Here is a 23,845-nt window from a genome sequence, read left to right as displayed (position 1 = left end):
CCTACTGCGTAAATTTTTCTAAGCCGGCTACAAAAAGTACATTCTGACAAACGCTGGATCCCTTCTAGCCATGACCGTTTACTGGGGATCATATTCCGAGTGTAAAGTACATAAGTACATAGCATATGAGACACCCGCGGGTCATTAAAGTCCCTTTGATCATCCATGACATAGGCAGAAAAATACATGCAATAAAAACAGACTACATTCAATCTTTTTGATCAAAAAGTGAGGTTTATTTCTCAATCTCACAAAGACTTCAAATGAAAACATGGCTGCAAAACCCCAAAAGACAGGCAGTAGGTCTAATACAAAATGAAAAAAAAGGAAACAGAACATTAAAAGACAGAACATAAAAACAAGACAGACATAAAATTAGAAACCTTTTCCAAAAATAAATGTATCAAAACATTCTGTCGTAAAATTAAACCCCCCAAAAAGTAAAAATAAATATTTTGGGGTCAAAAATATTAACCCCTTCATGACAATCAAAATACCAAGCAGTATGATGTAAGCTAATGTGTAAAGAAAATGTCAGAATGAATAAAACAACCAAAATGGCACATTCAGAAAAATAATAATACAGAACTTACAGTATGAGACCAATAAAGAAAGCTTTTGGGAAACTGCCACTTCAAATGGTCCAAATCCAACACAATAATAATCCCCCTTCTGATAGCATTTATCAATTAGGTTGCACTACACTATGCCCTGAAGGACACATGAACAAATCTCATGACACATTTCCCTATGTCCCATTTCCCTATGTCCCATGCTAATAGTTAGTCAATGTCTGACATGGACCAAAGTGTATTTTGAATTTGCATAAATAGTACTCTCAGTCAATGAAAGGATTTGATTGAACTGTCTGTATTGATATATTTCATTGACAGAGTACCATTTAAGCAAATTCAACATATACTTTGGTCCATGTCAGACATGAACTACTAGCATACTTCATCAATTAAATCAGTGAATATGAATACACAAATAAGAATGATGCCAAAATGGAGCAATAACATTATCATTATTGACAAATATCCAGTCAGGAGTTTTGTAAAGGACATAAATTATTTTAACACAAAAACCAAGGCTTGCCTGCCAAGGGAAGATCAACTACTGCAAATGTGCAAAACACAACCTTTTCAATAGGCCTACATATAATTGTAGTTAGTAGTAAACTACCTGTGGTGCAAGAAAGTACTGGTTCATGCAACTCATCTATACAAAATGTGCATTGTACCTTCATGGTTCCACATTTTTTGCTCTCTCACTATCTTCTTTGTATTTTTCATAATGTGTGTTTCACAGCAATCATGGGTTCAAATTTGTTCAGCAGGTTCTGTTGAAGTTCTTTGAGTAGATGATCCCGTTCCTCGGAATCCAGGAGAACTTGCTAAATAAAACAGGTTTACAAATCAAAATATTCCGTGTTAATTTGGTCCACTCTTTAGTGCTTTTCTAAGGTCAAGTATGGACAAATCTCGCTCATGTACGGACATACCTCAATGAGTTTGTCTCTCTTCTCCAGGCTCTCCCTCAATTTCCTCTCCTCCCGCTCTTTGTCCTCCTTTTCGCTCCGCCAGGCTCGCTGTGCCTCCTTGTTCTCCTTCCCGCTCTCCCTCAGGTCGTTGAGTTGCTTTGACAGCGAAGACACCGTCTGACTATGATTCTGCTGTTGCTCCTTGAGAAGGGGGAAAGATGGGAAGAGGGGAAAGGTATGGGTTCAAATGACCAAACTATATTATAGGCTTGGTATTTTAGGTACCTCACTGAAGATGACCTGAATTGTGTAAAAGACAATGGAAGACACAACACATCTCAGTATATAGAGGGAGCATCTTACTAGTCTTAAATGGCTTCCTCTTCACTGATATGAAAGACAGGGATTGGTGAAAGCATCCACTACCATCCTCGTTTGCACTCACCTGCACTATGCCCTGATAGTCCTGAAGGGCGGTGGTGAGTTTGGAGACCTCCCGGCACATGGTGGCGCTGTGCTCCTCTCTGTCCTGAAGCCAAGCGATCACCAGGCTCTCCTTCTCCTCCAGCTGAGAGGCCAGAGCCCCCACTGCCCCGCCTCCTGACACCCCTTGGCTAATCACAGAGTCCGACAGTGCCTGGAGGAAAGGATAACAAATAATGAGGAGGAAAGTCTACCTGAAGAGCAACATGTAGAATTTTTGCATTGTAATTTCAGAAAAAGTCCATAAAGTAGCTGCAGTAATAGTGGGGGAAAAATATGTATTTTGGGCCAATACAAAATCGCATTCTAAAATTCAGACATTCTATTTGACAACAAAAGCCAGATCAGTTTCTGTAATCAATATGGGGGAAAAACTAGAGCTGGGACAACAGACATTGCATTACTCCTACCGAAGCATTTTGTGTACGTCGGTAATATTCTATGATTTTGCTATACAACATCCCTGTAGATTGTTTTAAAACTATTATTTGGTTAACAGTAATAGCCTATGCATTATGTTGATTCCTGCTTTAAAAGTATCTGCCTATCCCTGTTTCGTGGTTGGCTGCTATGTGAGTGAGCCACTCTCACTCCCTCTCCCCACATTGTGCAAGGAGAAATTGAACAAAACAGACATTTCACATTTGGAGCAACTTTGAAATTTGGAGTAAAGTGTTGGTCCCATGTTTCATAAGCTGAAAAAAGATCCCATATGCACAAAAAGCTTATTTCTCTCAAATTTTGAGCACAAATGTGTTTATATCCATGTTAGTGAGAATTTCTGGCAGGTGTAGCATATCAAGAAGCATATTAGAAAGCATGATCATTACACAGACAATAAAAGGCCACACTGAAATGTGCATTTGTCACAAAATAATGCCACAGAGGTCTCAAGTTCAGGGAGTGTGCAATTGGCATGCTGACTGCACCAGAGCCGTTGCCAGATAATTGAATGTTCATTTCTCTACCATAAGCCGCCTCCAACATCGTTTTAGGGAATTTGGCAGTACGTCCAACTGGCCTCACAACCGCACACCACCTGTTTGGCAACGTGTTGGCAAGCGTTTTGCTGATGTCAACGCTGTGAACACAGTGCTCCATGGTGGCGGTGGGTTTATGGTATGGGCAGGCATAAGCTACGGACAATAAACACAATTGCATTTTATTGGATGGCAAATTGAATGCACAGAGATACCTTGATGAGATCCTGAGGCCCATTGTCGTGCCATTCAGCCACCACCATCACATCATGTTTCAGAATGATACTGTCCGGGCTCATGTAGCAAAGATCTGTACACAATTCCTGGAAGTTGCACATGTGCCAGCTCTTCAATGGCCTGTGTACTCACCGGACATATCACCCATTGAGCACATTTGGGATGCTCCGGATCGACATGTACAACATGTTCCAGTACCCGCCAATATCCAGCAACTTCGCACAGCCATTGAAGAGGAGTGGGACAACATTCCACAGGCCACAATCAACAGCCTGACCAACTCTATGCGAAGGAGATGTGTTGTGGTGCATGAGGTAAATGGTGGTCATACCAGATACTGACTGATTTCTGATCCAAGCCCCTACCTTTTTTTAAGGTATCTGTATTCCCAGTCATGTGAAATCAATAGATTAGGGCCTATTTAATTTATAAAAATCTTTGAAATTGTTGCATTTATATTTTTGTTCAGTAAACATAAAGTAGCCGAGGCCCATCAATTAGCCAACATTGCTAACTCTGATATTGTTGGTATATAGCCACCTAGCCAAGTGTTTTGAGTCCCCACTTCCTCAGTGAATAATATAGCCTACAGGGCAATATGCTGGCAAAATAAAATCTCTCATATATATAAAACACATACACACACAGTACCAGTCAAAAGTTGACACACCTACTCATTCAAGGGTTTCTTTATTTTAAAAAATTTCTACATTGTTGAATAATAGTGAAGAAATCAAAACTATGAAATAACACATATAGAATCATGTAGTAACCAAAAAAGTTAGCATATTTTAGATTCTTCAAAGTAGCCACCCTTTGCCTTGATGACAGGCTTGCACACTCTTGGCATTCTCTCAACCAGCTCCATGAGGTAGTCACCTGGAATGCATTTAAATTAACAGGTGTGCCTTGTTAAGTTAATTTCTGGAATTTCTTTCCTTCTTAATGCGTTTGAGCCAATCAGTTGTGTTGTGACAAGGTAGGGGTGGTATACAGAAGATTTACCAAATAGGGCTATGGGCAAGTCCATATGTCAATAACTGCTCAAAAAAGCAAAGAGAAACGACAGCCCATCATTACTTTCAGAATGAAGGTCAGTCAATGTGGAACATTTCAAGAACATTGAAAGTTTCTTCAAGTGCAGTCGCTAAAACCATCAAGCGCTATGATGAAACAGGCTCTTGTGAGGACCACCACAGGAAAGGAAGACCCAGAGTTATCTCTGCTGCAGAGGACAAATTCATTAGAGTTACCAGCCACAGAAATTGCAGCCAAATAAATGTTTCAGAGTTTAAGTAGCAGACATCAACATCAACTGTTCAGAGGAGACTGTGAATCAGGCCTTCATGGACAAATTGCTGCAAAGAAACCAGTACTAAATAACACCAATAAGAAGAAGAGACTTGCTTGGGCCAAGAAACATGAGCAATGGACATTAGACTGTTGGAAATCTGTCCTTTGGCTTGATGATTCCAAATTTGAGATGTTTGGTTCCAACCGCCGTGTCTATGTGAGATGCAGAGTAGATGAACGGATGATCTCCGCATATGTGGTTCCCACTGTGAAGCATGGAGGTGGTGGTGTAATGGTGCTTTGCTGGTGACACGGTCTGTAATTTATTTAGAATTCAAGGCACACTTAACCAGCACGGCTACCACAGCATTATGCAGTGATACGCCATCACATCTGGTTTGCGCTTAGTGGGACTATCATTTATTTTTCAACAGGACAATGATCACACACCTCTAGGCTGTGTAAGGGCTATTTTACCAAGGAGAGTGATGGACTGCTGCATCAGATGACCTGGCCTCCACAATAATCCAACCTCAACCCAATTGAGATGGCTTGGGATGAGTTGGACCACAGAGTGAAGGAAACTCCTTCAAGACTGTTGGAAAGGCATTCCAGGTGAAGCTGGTTGAGAGAATGCCAAGTGTGCAAAGTAGTCAAGGCAAACAGTGGCTACTTTGACAAATCTAAAATATATTATGATTTGTTTAACACTTTTTTTAGTTACTACATGAATCCATGTGTGTTATTTCATAGTTTTGATGTCTTCACTACTATTCTTCAATGTAGAAAATAGTACAAATTAAGAAAAACTCTGGAATGATTAAGTGTGTCCAAACTTGAATGGTACTGTATATGCACAAAGAGTCAAAACATAAATCTGATCATTCTGGATCCTATTTTGACAGGTTGCGCATCAAAATATCAATCATGCATTCCCTGAATATGTTAGATAAATAGCTTACTTTTTAAACATTAGGCTACCATCTCAGTTGACTTACATAGCACTGTAAAACTGTGTCTAGAGCCCTGGCGCTAATGCAAAGTAACTGTACATTAAAACAATGTTTTATTGTTGTAGAAATGTTCCCGCAATTTTTGTGGGGGGACTGAGCAAATGTTTGGTCTTGTTAGAGGAAACTTGAACCTTGTGAGAATTTTGTGCAACTTCTGGTGCACGTTTACAGTGAACACTGAGACTGTCCCCTTACAGTTTTAGACAGGTGCCAATAGGCTATTGTGGCTATTTGAGCAATAACGTAGGCACACCAACAAAACGGTGCGAATCCCATAACATTTTCACATGGAAATAGCTTTTGATTTCTATGATATAGCCTACAGTAGCCTATATTTGCTGTTCAGGCCTACATTGCATGAGACTTTTAAAACCTTTTTACATTATGAAGGGCTTGACATTAATTCATGACTTTTTACCGGGCCTGTAACATTGGCCAAATAGGTGACTGTACATTGCATTTTAATGTGTTGTATGATGCAAGAAACCACTTTATAAAATAAAATGTATTATTACCATATAGAGAATTAGACAATGTGGGCTACCCCTCTTGTCTATTAGCTTATTTGCATATTCAAGCCCGTCTCAAAATACAACAATGCCCCTTTAGACATACGCTTTTTACCAAGAAAGCTTGAAATGTGGCCAACATGTTTTGTGTTCTTGTTGGAAGCAGTAACTCCCCATTGCTGACCTATACTTATCTATAACTGGGCTAATAACTTGGTAACTAGCAAAGAATATCAACAAATGTGCATATGCGCTCTGTGGTCTGATCTGAACTGAAAAGCTCAAGACCGCTGATGGGCGACACCCGCCTATATAATTCTATTCCGTTGGGCAAAATCAGAGACTCAATCTTGCAAAGTAAGATTTGTTTTGGTTTGTTGCATTGAAAATGGATTGATACAATGTTGATTCGATCACAGAAAAAAAAAAAAAAGTACAAACTAATGGGACGAACTCCGTTAAGTGAGTCTCTGTGCGGCATTGGAGTAGTTATTCCCCTTGCTCTGCAAGGGCTGCGGCTTTTGTGGAGCTGCTTCGAGTGTGGCTGTTGTTGATGTGTTCCTGGTTTGAGCTCAGGTAGGGGCAAGGAGAGGGACGGAAGCTTTACTGTTACACTGGCAATACTATAGTGCCTATAAGAACATCAAATAGTCAAAGGTATATGAAATACAAATGGTATAGAGAGAAATAGTCCTATAAATACTATATTAACTACAACCTAAAACCTCTTACCTTGGAATATTGAAGTCTCATGTTAAAAGGAACCACAACTTTGATATGTTCTCATGTTCTGAGCAAGGAACTTAAACATTAGCTTTTTTTACATGGCACATATTGCACTTTTACTTTCTTCTCCAACACTTTGTTTTTGCATTATTTAAACCAAATTGAACATGTTTCATTATTTATTTGAGGCTAAATTGAGGATGCTGTTGATGTGAGCCATGACCAGCCTTTCAAAGCACTTCATGGCTACAGACGTGAGTGCCACGGGACAGTAATCATTTAGGCAGGTTACCTTCGCTTCCTTGGGCACAGGGACTATGGTGGTCTGCTTGAAACATGTAGGTATTTCAGACTCGGTCAGGGACGGGTTGAAAACGTCAGTGAAGACACTTGACCGTTGGTCTGTGCATGCTTTGAGTACACGTCCTGGTAATCAGTCTAGCCCATAGCTTCGTGAATGTTGTTAACCTGTTTAAAGGTTTTGTTCACATCGGCTACCGAGAGCGTTGTCACACAGTTACCCAGAACAGCTGGTGCTCTAGTGCATGCTTCAGTGTTGCTTGCCTCGAAGTGAGTATAAAAGGCATTTAGCTCATCTGGTTGGCTCGTGTCTGGGTTTCCCTTTCTAGTCCGTAATAGTTTTCGAGCATTGCCACATCCGACGAGCGTCAGAGCTGATGTTATAAGATTCAATCTTAATCCTGTATTGACGCCCTGCTTGTTTGATGGTTCGTCTGAGGGCATAGCGGGATTTCTTATAAGCGTCCGGATTGGTCTCCTACTCCTTGAAAGCGGCAGCTCTAGCCTTTAGCTCGATGCAGATGTTGACTGTAAATCCATGGCTTCTGGTTGGGATATGTATGTACAGTCACTGTGGGGACAACGTCATCGATGCACTTACTGATGAAGCTGATGACTGAGGTGGTGTACTCCTCAATGACATTAGACGAATCCTGGAACATATTCCAGTCTGTGCTAGCAAAACAGTCCTGTAGTGTAACATCCACGTCATCTGACCACTTCCGTATTAAGCGACTGGTACTTCCTGCTTTAGTTTTTGCTTGTAAGCCGTAATCAGAATTATGGTCAGATTTGCCAAATGTAGGGTGGGGGAGAGCTTTGCATGCATCTGTGTGTGGAGTAAAGGTGGTCCAGGATTCCCCCCCACCCCTGGTTGCACATGTCACGCTGGTAAAAATTTGGTAAAACTGATTTAAGTTTGCCTGAATTAAAGTCCCCGGCCACTAGGAGCGCCGCTTCTGGGTGAGCATTTTCTTCTTTGTTTATAGCCTTATAGAGTTGGTTGAGAGCGGTCTTAGTGCCAGCTTCGTTTTGTGGTGGTAAATAGACGGCTATGAATAATACAGATGAGAACTCTCTTCATAGATAATGTGGTCTGCAGCTTATCATATGGTACTCAACCTCAGGCGAGCAATACCTCGAGACTTCTTTAATATTAGACATCACGCACCAGCTGTTATTGACAAAAAGACACACCCCCACACCCCTCATCTTACCAGAGGTAGCGTCTCTGTTCTGCCGTTGCATGGAAAATCCCACTAGCTCTATATTGTCTGTATCTTCATTCAGCCACGTCTCGGTGAAACATAAGATGTTACAGTTTTTAATGTCCCGTTGGTAGGATAATCTTAACAGTAGGTCATCAATTTTATTTCCCAATGATTGTACATTAGCAAGAAGAATGGAAGGCATTGGGTGTTTACTCGCTCTCCTCCGGATTCTCAGAAGGATCCCCGATCTGCATCCCCTTTTCCGGTGTCTTTTCTTCACGCAAAAGGTGTGGATCTGGGCCTGTTCCATTGAAAGCAGGATATCCTTCTCGCCGGACCTAATTTAATTCAACGTATAGAGATACTGTATGTTGATGTCATCCCCTCACCTGCATGTCTTTCTGAGAGCTCTCTAGCGCCTCCTTCAGGCAGAGGAGAAGTGACTCTTTCTCCTGTAGGACTGCTTTGAGGGCCAGGTCCCGCTGTCTCCACACTTCCTTCTCCTTCTGCCCTTCCCGCTGCACTTGCTCCTTCTCAACCAGCTCCACTCTCAGTTCCTGGGGGTTAGAAGAATAAAAGCCCTTATGTGAGAAATTACTAGTAACACCTTTGACTGAGTGACTATAGTGTATCCAGCACAATGTTGCCTTTGTTAATCAAAGTGAATGAATACATCTGAGTGTGTGTGTGTGTGTGTGTGTACTTGTTCTACAGCAACTGCAAAACACTGGTAACACAGCAATCACGTGTGTGTGTGTTCAACTTCAGACTCACATTGATGATGTACTGGTTACATTGGAGTACAGTGTTGAGTGTGGAGAGGTCTTTCTCCCGGTCTCTCCCAGCCTTCTGCAGTGCCTCCAGCTCGCTCTCCATCCTCTTCTCCTTCTCACTCATCTCTGAGCGCAGAGCCTCCAGGGCTTGCTAAAGATGAAGTAGAACATAAGACATCAGCAAAATAACCTTGTACAGAAATGCTCTATATCCCAAACTATACAACGGGTGGGTCTAATCCTGAATAGTGATTGCTTAAGACTGCATACCAGCCGGTGTCTATTCCACAAATTGCAACCAGCTAAATATATGATGTTAAAATGCCTATATACTCTGTTCCGTCTGACTGCGCAATCCACTGTCTCATCAACCCAGTCAGGCAACTTATAAACTTGATTTCCACTATAAAAAGCATCTAGACATTATCTCAGATTTATTTTAGACTAACAATTTGTTTTCAACAGCAGAGATTTGTATAAACCTTGCAGTCTGTCTTGCGACATTTTCAAAATTGTTTCAATATTGAAATACGATATCCAGCTGACCCATAGTAATGAACCATTTCTCTGCCAGTCGAAATCATGAAATCAGCTGGAGTCATTTTTATGGATATATATAAAAAATGTCAATTGAAAAAGTTCAAACGAAATGCATATTTGCAGTCTTTCCAGCTTCAGTTTGAAGTGATTTTGTTACGGTAGCTGTGCAGTTGGCACAGAACAATAGTGTCCTGACAAGTGAGCACATTTTCTATGCCAAGGGGAATCGCACCTAATTAGCTCATTGTTATGGATGTATCCAAATAAATGTCACTAGAAAACAGCTTAAACAAATGCAGCTATTTTGCTGTTATTCTGGCTGCACTTGACTGTAAGTTAGCCATAGTTGGCTAGCAAGCAAGCAAGCAAGGGATAAGAACGTTGCCAGCCAGTATGGCAATGGAACATTTATAACGAATGACTGGGTCGCGTCCATAGATACAGAACAAGCAGAATGAACGACTGGGTCGCGTCTCTAGCAACCCTAGATGTGTGTCGGGACTATATCTTGTGGAAGGATGAAATTAATCAAAATAACATTGAATGAAAATATGTCAATCATTATTTTAATATGTTGGTAACCCATTGTATTTAAAGTGATAATGCCAGAGAAGCTAGTGTTTGGAGGATATATTGGCACGGTTTGCCAGAGATGTCGTCTCGGGCCCAACAACACCCATACCAATATATCCTCCAAACACCGGCTTCTCTGGCATTATCACTTAGGTAATGTCATATTAAAAAAGGAAATATTCACACATATTATTGTCCATGCTTTGACAGTCTACACAAGTTTATTTATTATTTTAAACCATTAGCTTATACTAATCAAATGGGATCAATCTGAGCCCTCACCTTATTGTCGGAGAGAGTTTGTTTCAGATTGTCAGTGAGTGCTTGTGTCAGTCTGTCAGCCGCATCTGTCCCTGTCCCTACCTCAACACACATCTTCCTGATCAGACACATGCACTCCTGAGACAGACAGGGAGACAGGAAATTCATGTCTGATCATGGAATAACACACGGCTTGTCCCAGAGATGGCTTCAGAAAAGGACTTGATGTGATATATGGAAAAAGAGATTTAATGATATCAATTACACCAGAATACAAAAACTGCATTTAAACAAATGTTGCAATGATAAATATTGAGACAATGATAGTTTAAGAAAACAGGGTTTGCCCCAACCACTCACGGTTGGATTGCTGTTACAGTGCTATTTGGGTTGATAATTGGATTTGTTCCCACATTTCGATGTAATTAAAAAAAAAAATGTTTTATTGATTATTTGTGTACCCGTTTGACATTTTACTGCATTGTTAGGAGCTAGTAATATAAGCATTTCACTGCACCCGCTATAACATTAGCTAAACTGTGTACACACCCAAATAAATGTGATAATAAAAACATTAAAATATATATATGTCAGTACCAGTCAAAAGTTTGGACACCTACTTACAAGGGTTTTAATATATTTTTTACCATTTTCTACATTGTAGAATAATAGTGAAGACATCAAAACTATGAAAAAACACATGGAATAATGTAATAACTAAGTGTTAAAGGTTAGGTTCTTTAAAGTAGCCACCTTTTGCCTTAATGCCAAGAGTGTGCAAAGCTGTCATCCTCTCAACCAGCTTCATGAGGTAGTCAACTACAATTATTTTCCAAAAGTCTTCAAGGAGTTCCGTACAAATGCTGAGCAATTGGCTGCTTTTCCTTCACTCCGCGGTCCAACTCATCCCTTACCATCTGAATTGGGTTGAGGTCGGGTGATTGTGGAGGACAGGTCATCTGATGCAGCACTCCATCACTCTCCTTCTTGGTCAAATAGGCCTTACACAGCCTGGAGGTGTGTTGGGTCATCGTCCTGTTGAAAAACAAACGATAGTCCCACCAAGCGCAAACAAGATGGGATGGCGTATTGCTGCAGAATGATGTGGTAGCCATGTTGGTTAAGTGTGCCTTGAATTCTAAATAAATCACAGACAGTGTCATTAGCAAATCACCCCCACACCACCACCTCCATGCTTCACGGTGGGAACCACACATGCGGAGATCATCATTTCACCTACTCCGCGTCTCACAAAGACATGGCGGTTAGTACTAAAAATCTCAAATTTGGACTCATCAGACCAAAGGACAGATTTCCAACAGTCTAATGTCCATTGCTCATGTTTCTTGGCCCAAGCAAGTCTCTTCTTATTATTGGTGTCCTTTAGTAGTAGTTTCTTTGCAGCAAATTCGACCACGAAGGCCTGATTCATGCAGTCTCCTCTGAACAGTTGATGTTGAGAGGTGTGTTACTTGAACTCTGTGAAGCATTTATTTGGGCTGCAATCTGAGGTGCAGTTAATTGCCGATTTCTGAGGCTGACAACTCTAATGAACATATCCTCAGCAGCAGAGGTAACTCTGGGTATTCCTTTCCTGTGGCGGCCCTCAAAAAAGCCAGTTTCATCATAGCGCTTGATGGATTTTGCGACTGCACTTGAAGAAACTTTCAATGTTCTTGAAATGTTCCACATTGACTGAGCTTCATTCTTAAAGTAATGATGGACTGTCATTTCTCTATTTGGTCTTTTACCAAATAGTGCTTTCTTCTGTATACCACCCCTACCATGTCACAACACAAGTGATTGGATGAAGTGCATTAAGAAGGAAAGAAATCCCACAAATTAACTTTTAACAAGGCTTGCCTGTTAATTGAAATGCATTCCAGGTGACCACCTCATGAAGCTGGTTGAGAAAATGCCAAGAGTGTGCAAACCTGTCAAGGAAAAGGGTGGCAACTTTGAAGAATCTAAAATATACCATATATTTTAATTTGTTGACACTTTTTGGTTACTACATGATTCCATGTGTCTTATTTCATAGTTGTGATATATTCACTATTATTCTACAATGTAGAAAATAGTACAAATAAAGAATAACCCTGGAATGAGTAGGTGTGTCCAAACTTTTGACTGGTACTCTATATTAAACCGATTTGATTTATCTATTTGGCTATGTTAAGCTAAGGATGTTTGCTCACCCATATAAACTTTAGTGCTGAAAATTGCTAATACTATATCTTAAGTTAAATCTGGGAGTTTAAGAGCGTGGGGTGTCCATGTTGTGATGGCAACATTCCACTAGCTCAGCCAGTGTCTCATTCCTGAGTGAAGTGGAATCACTATGAATCACTCACCTGGATAACTCGGTCTCTGCTGTGCAGCGAATGCCCCAAACTCTGCAGAAGCAAGTTTCCACCGTCCTTCTGCGGCAACTGAAAAAGCCATAATCACAACATACACAGCACTTAGATGAAGGTTGTTAAGTCAACAGGGGGCTGGCATTGTTGCAGCGATATTAGAGCAGACTAGCCTGGTCCTAGATCCGTTTGTGTTGTCTTTCAAACTGATGACAATGACCACAGGCGTTGCCAAGACAGCACAAACAGATCTGGGACCAGGCTGGAGCAGCAGACCTCTCCATTTTGAAGCCAGTGTCTTGTGGGTGATATATGCCACTATGTTACAGCTGATGCTTTCAAAGAATGCAGGCAATCAGTTTGTATTCTTGTAATAGATTTAGAACACACATTGTAAGCCTATAATCTGCCCTGCAAGTGCCAAGTGTGAAAGTTCCACACCACAAAGCTTGATATACTGTAAGACCTCACACAGTGCATACAAATACTTAATCCCAACGATTGACTTATTTGACCTTTTCTAGGATTGGGTGGAGCTAATGCCAGATTCCAGACAAATTAAAATATTTCCTTGTGTAGAGCTGGCTGTGGTGGTCTTAATCGTCAAAGCTCTTCGTGGATTTACAGCTCCCATTCCCAGACTGAACTTGCTAATAGGGCTTCCTAAAATATCCCAAAAACTGGAACTCAAGCCAGACCTAAATCTCAGACGTGAATCTCGTGAAATGAGAATCAGTTTAGGTAAGATGCCTTAACAGCTAGGGGTGAGGCCCAGACATGCTAGAACCATAGGTAGGTGCCGGATTGAATAACTTGAGTCTACTGTAAGGAGATAAGGTTAACAGACGCCACTAAGCAGCTGAGTAGCATGTTAATGATTATGAAAAGCCATCCTGAGCTGCTCCTCTAGTTGGGGAAGATTCCAGGGAGATGTGTGGTTGTGTGTGTGTGTGGTTATATGAACGCACCTGCATTAAGGAAAGAGGACACTCCCTGGTCCAGAGACCAAACAAACTAACACACCCATCATTCCTTGGATAATGCTTTATTTGTGCTTAGTCAATACAAGCCGGGCTTAAAGACATTGCTATCCAAGTGATTCTGAAGACGTGTGTGTGTGTGTGCGCACACAAGTACATGCAGAACAAGCATGTTGGGGAAACTATGTTCAGGCCATTATATGGCTGTGCACCGGCTGACTAGGCCTATATCTGTTTATCGTGTATAAAATGTCAGCAGCCAGTTACCATGACAGGGAGTGTCAACCTTAGTTGTGTGTACGCAACCAAATTATCATGACACTTCCATTCCGCTCACCAATTTAAACGGTCTTCTTTCTCCATTGAGTTACTATAAATACTATGGACCGGTTCCCCAGAGACTGCCTAGTCCTGGAGAATCTCCATTGAGAATGTTTTTTAGTCCATGATTGGGCTTCATTTGTGTCTGGGAATGCAGCTGAAAATGTCTAAACATGGGGGAATCAAGTAGAGTGAAAAATCAATAAACTACTCAGTGCTTACCTTAATCCAATCCTTTGGTCCACTGACATTGGTATCTGGTTTGGTTTTGGTCCCGTGTTTAAGCTCAGTTTCGAGGGTCTTGCTGCGTGCCATAGCTTGATCAAGCTGTCCTCTCAACCGTCTGACTGCAAGGTGCACTCGGCCTGTATTGCTCTGAAATAAAAAATAAGAAAACTGCATTTTGTGAAAGACATAAATTGTCACTTTCAATTCTGTTGAAGTCCTATTCCTGTATTTACAAGTAAGAAAAGATTCAGAGTTGGACCTTTGTACTGGCTACAGACATGATAGATCCTAGATGACATATTACAGACCACTAAGTAAATATTTATACTCCGTGATCGACGGAGTGATCCACTGACTACAGGCAAGGCAACCTGTCGGAAAATCCTCATTTAGGGCAGAGATATCTTCCTGACCAGGGAATGGCTCATTTATAGGCTATGGGAACCCAAAGTGTTGTCGTCTGGAAACAATCCTGGTCCAACTCATAATAACTTCCTGTCGTTATTTGGTATGCTGGATTTTGATAGAATACAAGAGAAATCTCACCTCTCTGTGTAGTGGAATAAACTCGTCCCTCAATTCAGTCAAAACGTCATTGGACTCTCCAGCAACTTCCTCTCCTCCATTCTCCCGCTCTCCAAAATTCAGCACCCTTGTTACCTCAGGGGGGGATGTCTCACCTACCTCTCCTGAATATCGCCCTTCCCTCTTTCCCAAAACGGGAATCTTACTCCCCGAAGGTGAATTGACAGGCTTTCCTTCAATACCTTTCAACTCTCTGAGGACCAGGAGTGACAAATCACCTGGAAAATCAAATGGATCACAGCAATCCAGTGAATCCAGTGATTGGATGGACTCAGTACGAGAGGACGCTCGTAAGGAGAGAGTGGATCCAGCCAATGACGCTGGGCTAGAACTTAGCGACGGCACTCTTGACCAATGAAGAGGCATGCTCTGCGACTTGTTCCTCGATAGGGCCAAGGGGGGAAAGGGTTGGAGGCGGGGAACCCCACAAACTGACTCATAGGCGGAGTCGGACACCCTCAGAGAATCACATCCTTCACAATTTTTCCCCTTTGTGCATCTTTTCCCCGTTCTCCTGAAGTATGGACATGCGTCCCATTTCTCAGACCAGCACTCATACTCTGACAAGGCCATGTTCTCCTTCAACATTTCGTTGTAACCCTCTCTGTCTCCCATTCCCTCACCATCCTCCTCACTAGTGCTGCTCCTCATCCTGAAATCCTGAGGGTGTCGCTGGCGGTAAGCGCTACGTACCCACTGCCTGACCTTGTCCCTCTCCTGGGTCAACTTCTGAAGCCTCTCGGAGGATAAGACCCTCACTCTGGAAATGACGGAGTCAAACTTGAAAACCCGCTCTAGAACTGAAACGCATTTGCCACACAAGAACTCCCCCCGCCCACTGCCCCGTGGTACGGGCTGGCCTAGTATGTGTGTCAGCACAGAGAGTAGGTCCATTGCTTTAGCGGGTGAGGACAGTGAGGAGAGAGACGTTGTGGAGCCAAGGGACATGGTGCTACCTTCAAAGTGGGAAAAGAAAACATTAGAACTGACATACACGCACATACACACACAGAAGTGCACACACACACACACACCTCACCCCAGGGGCTGCTTTGAGAAGACCTGGAGAGACTTCCTCTACTCGGTGAGTCTGATGGGGTCTGAGGCTGACCATCTTTCTTGTTCTGACCCCCAAAGAGCCATCGCCGTTGGTTACCGTGCAGGTCACCCCCACACACCAGACACCCCTCACCTTTGCCTCTGGAGGACATAGTAGACGGAAGGGCTAGAAAATCCCCTGATGTCCACAGAACGATCTTCAATATTCTGTTGGAATAAAGCAGAAAAGATTATTGGCTTAACTAAATGTATTCTAAACTTTTTGATCATGCTGTAGAGAATGGTTGGATATCTAATCTTAGAATTACATTCTGTATAATTGCACTTGCTGGCAGTGACATTCAAAGTAGTTTCTCCAAGTCAGAACTGGGTTTTCAAAAGTTGGCTTCACGTTTGGCCCACTTATAAAAGTTATCTGCTCTCACTAGTTTCCTGCTGAAGAGCTTCGATTTTTGCTTGCCTGTCAGTGTGCTTTAATATTATAGTGTGGATGTTTTGCTCAATGCGTTGGCTCTTTTAGCACACAGTAGAAAACCACAGCCGCCTACACGTCGACCTTGAGCCACGCTGACAGTACATTTCGCATACTGTCAAAGCGAAAAACAAGTATCAAACGTCCACGCTCTCTCCGCCATTCGTCTCACTGCTCGCTTGTACCGATCATTATGAACTGTAGGCTCCTGTTGTTTATTCCTATACAATATCAAAAGTTGACGGTTGTTGATTTATGTTGCCCGTGATACACAACGTATAGCCAAGACCAATTACCTGTCTATGCAATCCTATTTTAAGCAACATAGGTGTGTAAATAAGTTTCATTCCGACAACACGAAGTCCGTAACCACGAAAGTTATAGGCTACATGTTCACAGTTTGAATCAAGCAGTATAACTTTACCAAAATAATTTCGTCCTTTAGAGTTTGCCAAAATCACAGATTTGTTTTCTGTATCTCCACTTTTAGACCATCTGCATGCATAAAGCGTTTGGATGAGTACGGTTTATCTGTCTCTAGAAGTTAAATCTGGTTTCGCGCTCTAAACCCGATAAAGTTGGGAAGTATTAAACGCAAACTTAAAACCCGGTGGCATCCTCGGTGAAGTTAACCGGGTCCCATCTAAACGTTGTAAAACCATTCATGACTTTACCAATGACCACATTTAAAAAGAAATACAATATTTTTTAAAAGTGTCTTACAATGTCAACCAGGAACTCGAGCGCACTGCAGTAGCCTACACCGGAAAGGAACTGTGAGTGTGCGCTACCTTGCTGACGTCATTGGTCATACCTGGGGTGTATTCATTACGATGATTCTGTTGCGAAACGTTTCGTAAACGAAACGGAGAGGGACCTACCTTAATTTGTCCAATATAAAATCTCTGTTTGGACTAATGCTTACACCCGTTTTGAGAAGTGAATGTCCGTATGTCAGCAGTCTATTTTATTATTTTCATAGGCACACTTTTCATTGGTAATGTACAGTGTCAGAGCTCCCCCCTCAACTAATAGCGACAATGGAATGGAATTCAAGTTTATGCAACATTATAGATTACATTTGATTCTGATGGCAATCATTTCCAGAATACCCCCCCCCCCTCCCCCTCCTTGTGTAACTAGGAAATGCGCATGTTTGGGCGATTGTGTACCCACATGGTAGTCCGATGTTCTGTAATCAATCATTTTGAAGATTCAGTCAAATATAAAAATTATACACTATCACACAGATTTATTCAAAGAGAGAAACAAGTCTGATTCACCAGGAGAAGAGTGGAAGCATTGGGCAAGAACACACCATGTGAAATTTAGTTAAATTCAGTGTATTTCCTATTACTGCACAAAAACACTTGATTTCGCTGTTTCATAATCACAGACAAACAATAATGTATAAAAATATAAAATAGGCACTACATATAACTATGACATGTCAATCAAAGACAATTTGCAGAACCTTTTCTGTGAACATTATATTTAGTGTGTATGTGTGAACGTGAGCATGTTCATGTCAGCCACTCCTCTATGCAATCTCTGAACACCGTCTCATTCGAATGCCAATAGCTGTGCTTCACTCCTGAGAGCACAAACACAGCCAGGTCTCCACGAGCATGCAGTGTCTTCAGCCCAAACGAATCCCTACCGTACCACTATTCAAATGAGAGAGACAGAGAAGCACATAGTTATCCATCACATTAGGACATGAACATTATGAATGATGGTAGATGGTACCATTAAAGTATCTTACTTCCTGGTTCTTCATCTCAACAATGGTTTCGTTAATGTCATAAAATCCAAAGTGACTGATTGGAGAGAACAGACATGGTTAGTCCAATAGGTATAGAGTCACTAGTGTTGAGCCCACGTCTCAGAGATGCAACCAATGTGTGTGTAAGAATGCAGGATATACAACAGGGCAATTAATTTAGTATAAAATAATGGTGGTGATGGTGACCATGGATACCTGGACTCCCATGGTGTAATCACGCCATCATCTGGTCCTCCAATCAACACCAGCTTGTTGATACGCAGGAAGTTCTTTCTCCACTCTGATGATTAGCGAGAGATACATTTATTTGTTCTGAGATGGAGAATAACTATGTCTCTCCACATTTTATAGAATTAAAACTACTTAGGACAACAGTGTCAGTAGGGCCAGACTAAATCTGCAGTTTTATCAAATATATATTGAGAAAGAAATTTAAGCCAAACATAATATGTTGCTACAAAATGTGTAGTTTTGTCCATTATGCAGACAAGTCAGTGTGAAAGGAGAAGTAAAGAACTTTGCTGGAGATTTTGTCTGGCCCTTATCAGTCAATGGTGACTAATCTAATCTAATCTAGATTTTCAGTTTTGGATACTGAAATATCTGCAGTAGGAATGAATTTCAGTACCTGTAATTTCCCTGTGTGGTCTCTCTCCATTCAGCAGGGCCAGATAATTGCTGCTCTTCAGGAAGCGTTCTCTTTGGTGTGGGTCTGGTAGGACAAAACACTTTGGTGCAAGCACAAAGGAGCCTCTTTACACATCTACAAACAAAAGTTCTGGTTCTCTATTTGTTCGACACCGAAGTTCCCCTTTAACTACTCAATTCTCTCTTACCATTCCAGAAGTTGCAGATGGACCATTTCTGTCCTACTGAAGAGTAGCACACGTGAAAAACACAGGCCTTTAGATAGTGAGGAAAAACCATTTTCAGAATGTCTGTGTCTGTGGGAGAAGCACAACGAAAAGGCTAGTAAAATGTGTGTGGTGTGTGGAACATACAGTATGTGTTTCAAATTTACACACGGCTTGCAAATGTTCTCTTTTTATTTGAAATGTGAGACATTAATATAATTTGTTTTACTTTGTTGTATGACAAAAATCAAAACTTCATTGTGTTAGAAAGAGTTATACCTAGGCCTGATTTTTAAAAAATGACTTAGGAGAAGAAAGTGACCATCACTGACCTCCATACTGGCCAGCCTGTGGTGATGACAGGGAGATGAAGGACTGGACATTATGGTCAGGAAGTGTAGAAAGAAGTCCTCGACATATCAGACCACCTAAGAGAAGCAGGGGAAGACGGCATTAAGCGGAAAGCGCTATATCTCTACGTCTTGTTCCAAACAATGCTAAATAACTGAGATAGAGAGACCTTGTGAGAAGCAGATAAGATGGATGCCATTGTCTGCCTCCTGCATGATTGGATAGAGCAACTTTTTGAAGCCCTGCACCTGCTCCCACAGTGGCTTCAGGCTGGCCATGTTATCATACAGATCTATCACTGACACGTTGGTACCTGGATGGGCCTGTCAAAAGAATACATCAGCTTATATTGCAAGTTACAAGAAAAAAACGATGTACCTGAAACATGTTATCCTATCATATTATATTCAAAATAAAGAGAGTCGCACACTCCATATATAAACTCCCAGTAATTTATTGGGTATTTACTAACATTTCTGCATCACTGTGCCTTCTTCAGGATAATGTCATGATTACTTGAACCAAGTTATGTAGGCAACCAATGACAATAGTGAGGTGTGTGTCATAATGATTAAGTTAATTAGAATGAATTAGTGAAACTGTTCAAAAAAACAATCCTAAAATATTATAACATACATTATAAACTGGGTGGTTCGAGCCCTGAATGCTGATTGGCTGAACGGTGTGGTATATCAGACCGTATACCACGGGAATGAAAAAACATGTATTTTTACTGCTCTAATTATGTTGGTAACCAGTTTATTATAACAATAAGGCACTACGAGTGTTTGTGGTATATTTCCAATACACCACGGCTAAGAGCTGCTCTAAGGGCTGTATCCAGGCACTCCACATCATGCATAAGAACACCCCTTAGCCGTGGTATATTGGCCATATACCACACCCCGCCTCCCGGGCATTATTGCTTAAATATACCACAGGTATGATGCACATTTACTTGTTTACTGTTCCAATTACGTTGGTAACCAGTTTATAATAGCAATAAGACACCTCAGGGGTTTGTGGTATGTTGCCAATAAACCACGGGTAAGGGCTGTATCCAGGCACTCCACATTGCGTTGTTATGTACGACATACATTTGTGTCATAGGTGCACTAAAACAGGATCTTCTAAAATTCTCACTTCACGTGAAACTGAAGTGGATGCTTTTTTTTGCCTTCTTAGTGCTTTTATTTGTGGATACAAGTTTTGATATTTGGGGTGGCCCAAAAAAAACATTTTATCGCTCACACACTGTATAAAGTACTCTCACTTTCTTTTTTCCGCACTTAAGTATCCATGGAAACAGTTTCACATGAACTGAGAATTTGATCAGATCCTGTTTTAGTGCACCTGTGATAGAAATGTATATCATACATAACATTCTATTCCTCTAAAAACCTGTGGCCATTGTCCTGTTAAACATTCTCCAGAGAGAAAAAAGCAGATGGTCAAGTCATCCAGTCATAATTTCCCCAATACCAAGAGCAAACACAATGTTTTCCACCTGTAATATTGGCCCATCATATCATTATACTGAGGCCCAAGAGGGTGTGGTATATGGCCAATATATACAGTGGGGAGAACACGTATTTGATAACCTGCTAAATCTGCAGTGTTTCCTACTTACAAAGCATGTAGATGTCTGTAATTTTTACCATAGGTACACTTCAACTGTGAGAGATGGAATCTAAAACAAAAATCTAGAAAATGACATTGTATGATTTTTAAGTAATTAATTTGCATTTTATTGCATGACGTAAGTATTTGATCACCTACCAACCAGTAAGAATTCCGTCTCTCACAGACCTGTTAGTTTTTCTTTAAGAAGCCCTCCACTCATTACCTGTATTAACTGCACTTGTTTGAACTCGTTACCTGTATAAAAGACACCTGTCCACCACACACTCAATCAAACAGACTCCAACCTCTCCACAATGGCCAAGACCAGAGGAGAGCTGTGTAAGGACATCAGGGATACAACTGTAGACCTATACAAGGTTGGGATGGGCTACAGGACAATAGGCAAGCAGCTTGGTGAGAAGGCAACAACTGTTGGCGTAATTATTAGAAAATGGAAGAAGTTCAAGATGACGGTCAATCACCCTCGGTCTGGGGCTCCATGCAAGATCTCACCTCGTGGGGCATCAATGATCATGAGGAAGGTGAGGGATGGATGGATTAAAATCCTACAGCGCACACATGGTCCCCCTGCTCAAGCCTGCGCATGTCCAGGCCCGTCTGAAGTTTGCCAATGACCATCTGGATGATCCAGAGGAGGAATGGGAGAAGGTCATGTGGTCTGATAGAGCTTTTTGGTCTAAACTCCACTTGCCGTGTTTAGAGGAAGAAGAAGGATGAGTACAACCCCAAGAACACCATCCCAACCGTGAAGCATGGAGGTGGAAACATCATTCTTTGGGGATGCTTTTTTGCAAAGGGGACAGGACGACTGCACCATATTGAGGGGAGGATGGATGGGGCCATGTATCGCGAGATCTTGGCCAACAACCTCCTTCCCTCAGTAAGAGCATTGAAGATGGGTCGTGGCTGGGTCTTCCAGCATGACAACGACCCGAAACACACAGCCAGGGCAACTAAGGAGTGGCTCCGTAAGAAGCATCTCAAGGTCTTGGAGTGGCCTAGCCAGTCTCCAGACCTGAACCCAATAGAAAATCTTTGGAGGGAGCTGAAAGTCCGTATTGCCCAGCGACAGCCCCGAAACCTGAAGGATCTGGAGAAGGTCTGTATGGAGGAGTGGGCCAAAATCCCTGCTGCAGTGTGTGCAAACCTAGTCAAGAACTACAGGAAACATATGATCTCTGTAATTGCAAACAAAGGTTTCTGTACCAAATATTAAGTTCTGCTTTTCTGATGTATCAAATACTTATGTCATGCAATAAAATGCAAATTAATTACTTAAAAATCATACAATGTGATTTTCTGGATTTTTTATTTAGATTCCGTCTCTCACAGTTGAAGTGTACCTATGATAAAAAATTACAGACTTCTACATGCTTTGTAAGTAGGAAACACTGCCGATTTAGCAGGTTATCAAATACTTGTTCTCCCTACTGTATATTGGCTATATACCACACCCTCTTGGGCCTCAGTATAATGATATGATGGGCCAATATTACAGGCTGAAAAACCTGCAAAATCAGCAGTGTATCAAATACTTGTTCTCACCACTGTACCACGGCTAAGGGCTGTTCTTATGCATGACATAACGCGGAGTGCCTGGATACAGCCCTTAGCCGTGGTGTATTGGCAATATACCACAAACACCCGAGGTGCCTTACTGTTATTATAAACTGGTTACCAACATAATTAGGGCAGTAAAAATACTTGTTTTTTCATACCCGTGGTATACAGTCTGATATACCACGCCTTTCAGCCAATCAGCATACACTGCTCAAACCACCCAGTTTTGAAGAATCTCAAATATAAAATATATTTAAGATTTATTTAACACTTTTTTTGGTTATTACATGATTCCAAATATGTTGTCTCCACTATTATTCTACAATGTAGAAAATAGTAAAAAATAAAGAAAAACCCTTGAATGTCCAAACTTTTGACTGGTACTGTACACCTCAATGATCTAATCAGTCTCAATTTATTTGAGGTCATTAAAGATCCCATGGTACTTATCGTAAGAGTAGGGGTGTTAACCCCGGTGTCCTGGCTAAATTCCCAATCTGGCCCTCAAACCATCACGGTCACCTAATAATTCCCAGTTTACAATTGACTCATTCATCCCCCTCTCCCCTGTAACTATTCCCCAGGTCGTTGCTGCAAATGAGAACGTGTTCTCAGTCAATTTACCTGGTAAAATAACGGGTAAATTTAAAAAACATAATTGTTTTCTTTTCTGTTTTAATAAGTATATAATTATGGTTAAATGTGTGTTGTAGAGGCCAAGCCTCTACAAACGTACCTCTTGTATCAAACGACTCATCATAAGGAATTGTTTAGGACCGTCAAAGAGGCCGTGAACAATGATGACAGGCTTGTACCCAAGTGTGCCGGCCAGGTTAACGCCACATAAGAGCAGCAGAAGTCCATTGACATTGATGTCCAACGACGTTCTCATTTTCAATGAAACCACCGATGAATACAGATTGATTCCTTCAGCGTGCAGGATAGAACAATTGGTTGCATCACCCTTGCATGAATGGACATTTAGGTTCCAGTTTATTTACTATGTTTACCTACTTTCATTATTACACATCTGTTGTGGTGTTCGCGGAAGAAGACACTCCTTCTTCCTCTTTTATCATCTTAATTCAATGTCAGGCGCATGCTAACCTCGCTCGACATTGAGTGTTTGGTGCCATCAATTTAATTCACTATGCTTCAATGGTCACTACACGCACTTCAAGGGAGGTTTACTTTTTTCAGTATGTGGATAAATTCCACTCACAAAAAGTATTTAACCATTGAGTGTAATGCAAAATGCCTCATAAA

General features: G+C 41.3%; 2 protein-coding genes across 3 annotated transcripts; both read right to left on the bottom strand.

Annotated features, from left to right (window-relative positions):
* Positions 1–212: 212 nt before the first annotated feature.
* LOC115104950 (uncharacterized) lies at positions 213–17,515 on the bottom strand. Of its 2 annotated transcripts, XM_029626387.2 has the most exons (11): positions 17,108–17,515; positions 15,893–16,119; positions 14,815–15,809; positions 14,263–14,415; positions 12,737–12,814; positions 10,404–10,520; positions 9,010–9,159; positions 8,625–8,792; positions 1,929–2,120; positions 1,505–1,684; positions 213–1,396 (listed from the first exon to the last, which is right to left on the bottom strand). In XM_029626387.2, exons 2-11 carry the CDS (start codon positions 16,062–16,064, stop codon positions 1,292–1,294), a joined length of 2,310 nt encoding a protein of 769 aa, XP_029482247.2. In that variant the 5' UTR covers positions 16,065–16,119; positions 17,108–17,515; the 3' UTR covers positions 213–1,291. The 2 variants fall into 2 exon arrangements, with proteins under 2 accessions (XP_029482247.2, XP_029482256.2); XM_029626396.2 differs by lacking the exon at positions 17,108–17,515 and having other exon boundaries at positions 15,888–15,972.
* A 95-nt stretch (positions 17,516–17,610) lies between these two features.
* LOC115104959 (lysosomal thioesterase PPT2-A-like) lies at positions 17,611–23,657 on the bottom strand. Its single transcript, XM_029626411.2, has 8 exons — positions 23,316–23,657; positions 19,545–19,698; positions 19,357–19,452; positions 19,007–19,114; positions 18,799–18,882; positions 18,366–18,450; positions 18,150–18,204; positions 17,611–18,051 (listed from the first exon to the last, which is right to left on the bottom strand). The coding sequence occupies exons 1-8, from the start codon at positions 23,469–23,471 to the stop codon at positions 17,908–17,910; spliced, it is 882 nt and encodes a 293-aa protein (XP_029482271.2). The 5' UTR covers positions 23,472–23,657; the 3' UTR covers positions 17,611–17,907.
* Between the last annotated feature and the right edge of the window lie 188 nt (positions 23,658–23,845).

This window comes from Oncorhynchus nerka, linkage group LG3 (genome assembly GCF_034236695.1).
Source record: "Oncorhynchus nerka isolate Pitt River linkage group LG3, Oner_Uvic_2.0, whole genome shotgun sequence".
Lineage (NCBI taxonomy): Eukaryota > Metazoa > Chordata > Actinopteri > Salmoniformes > Salmonidae > Oncorhynchus > Oncorhynchus nerka.
This window is presented reverse-complemented; position numbering and strand designations above follow the sequence as displayed.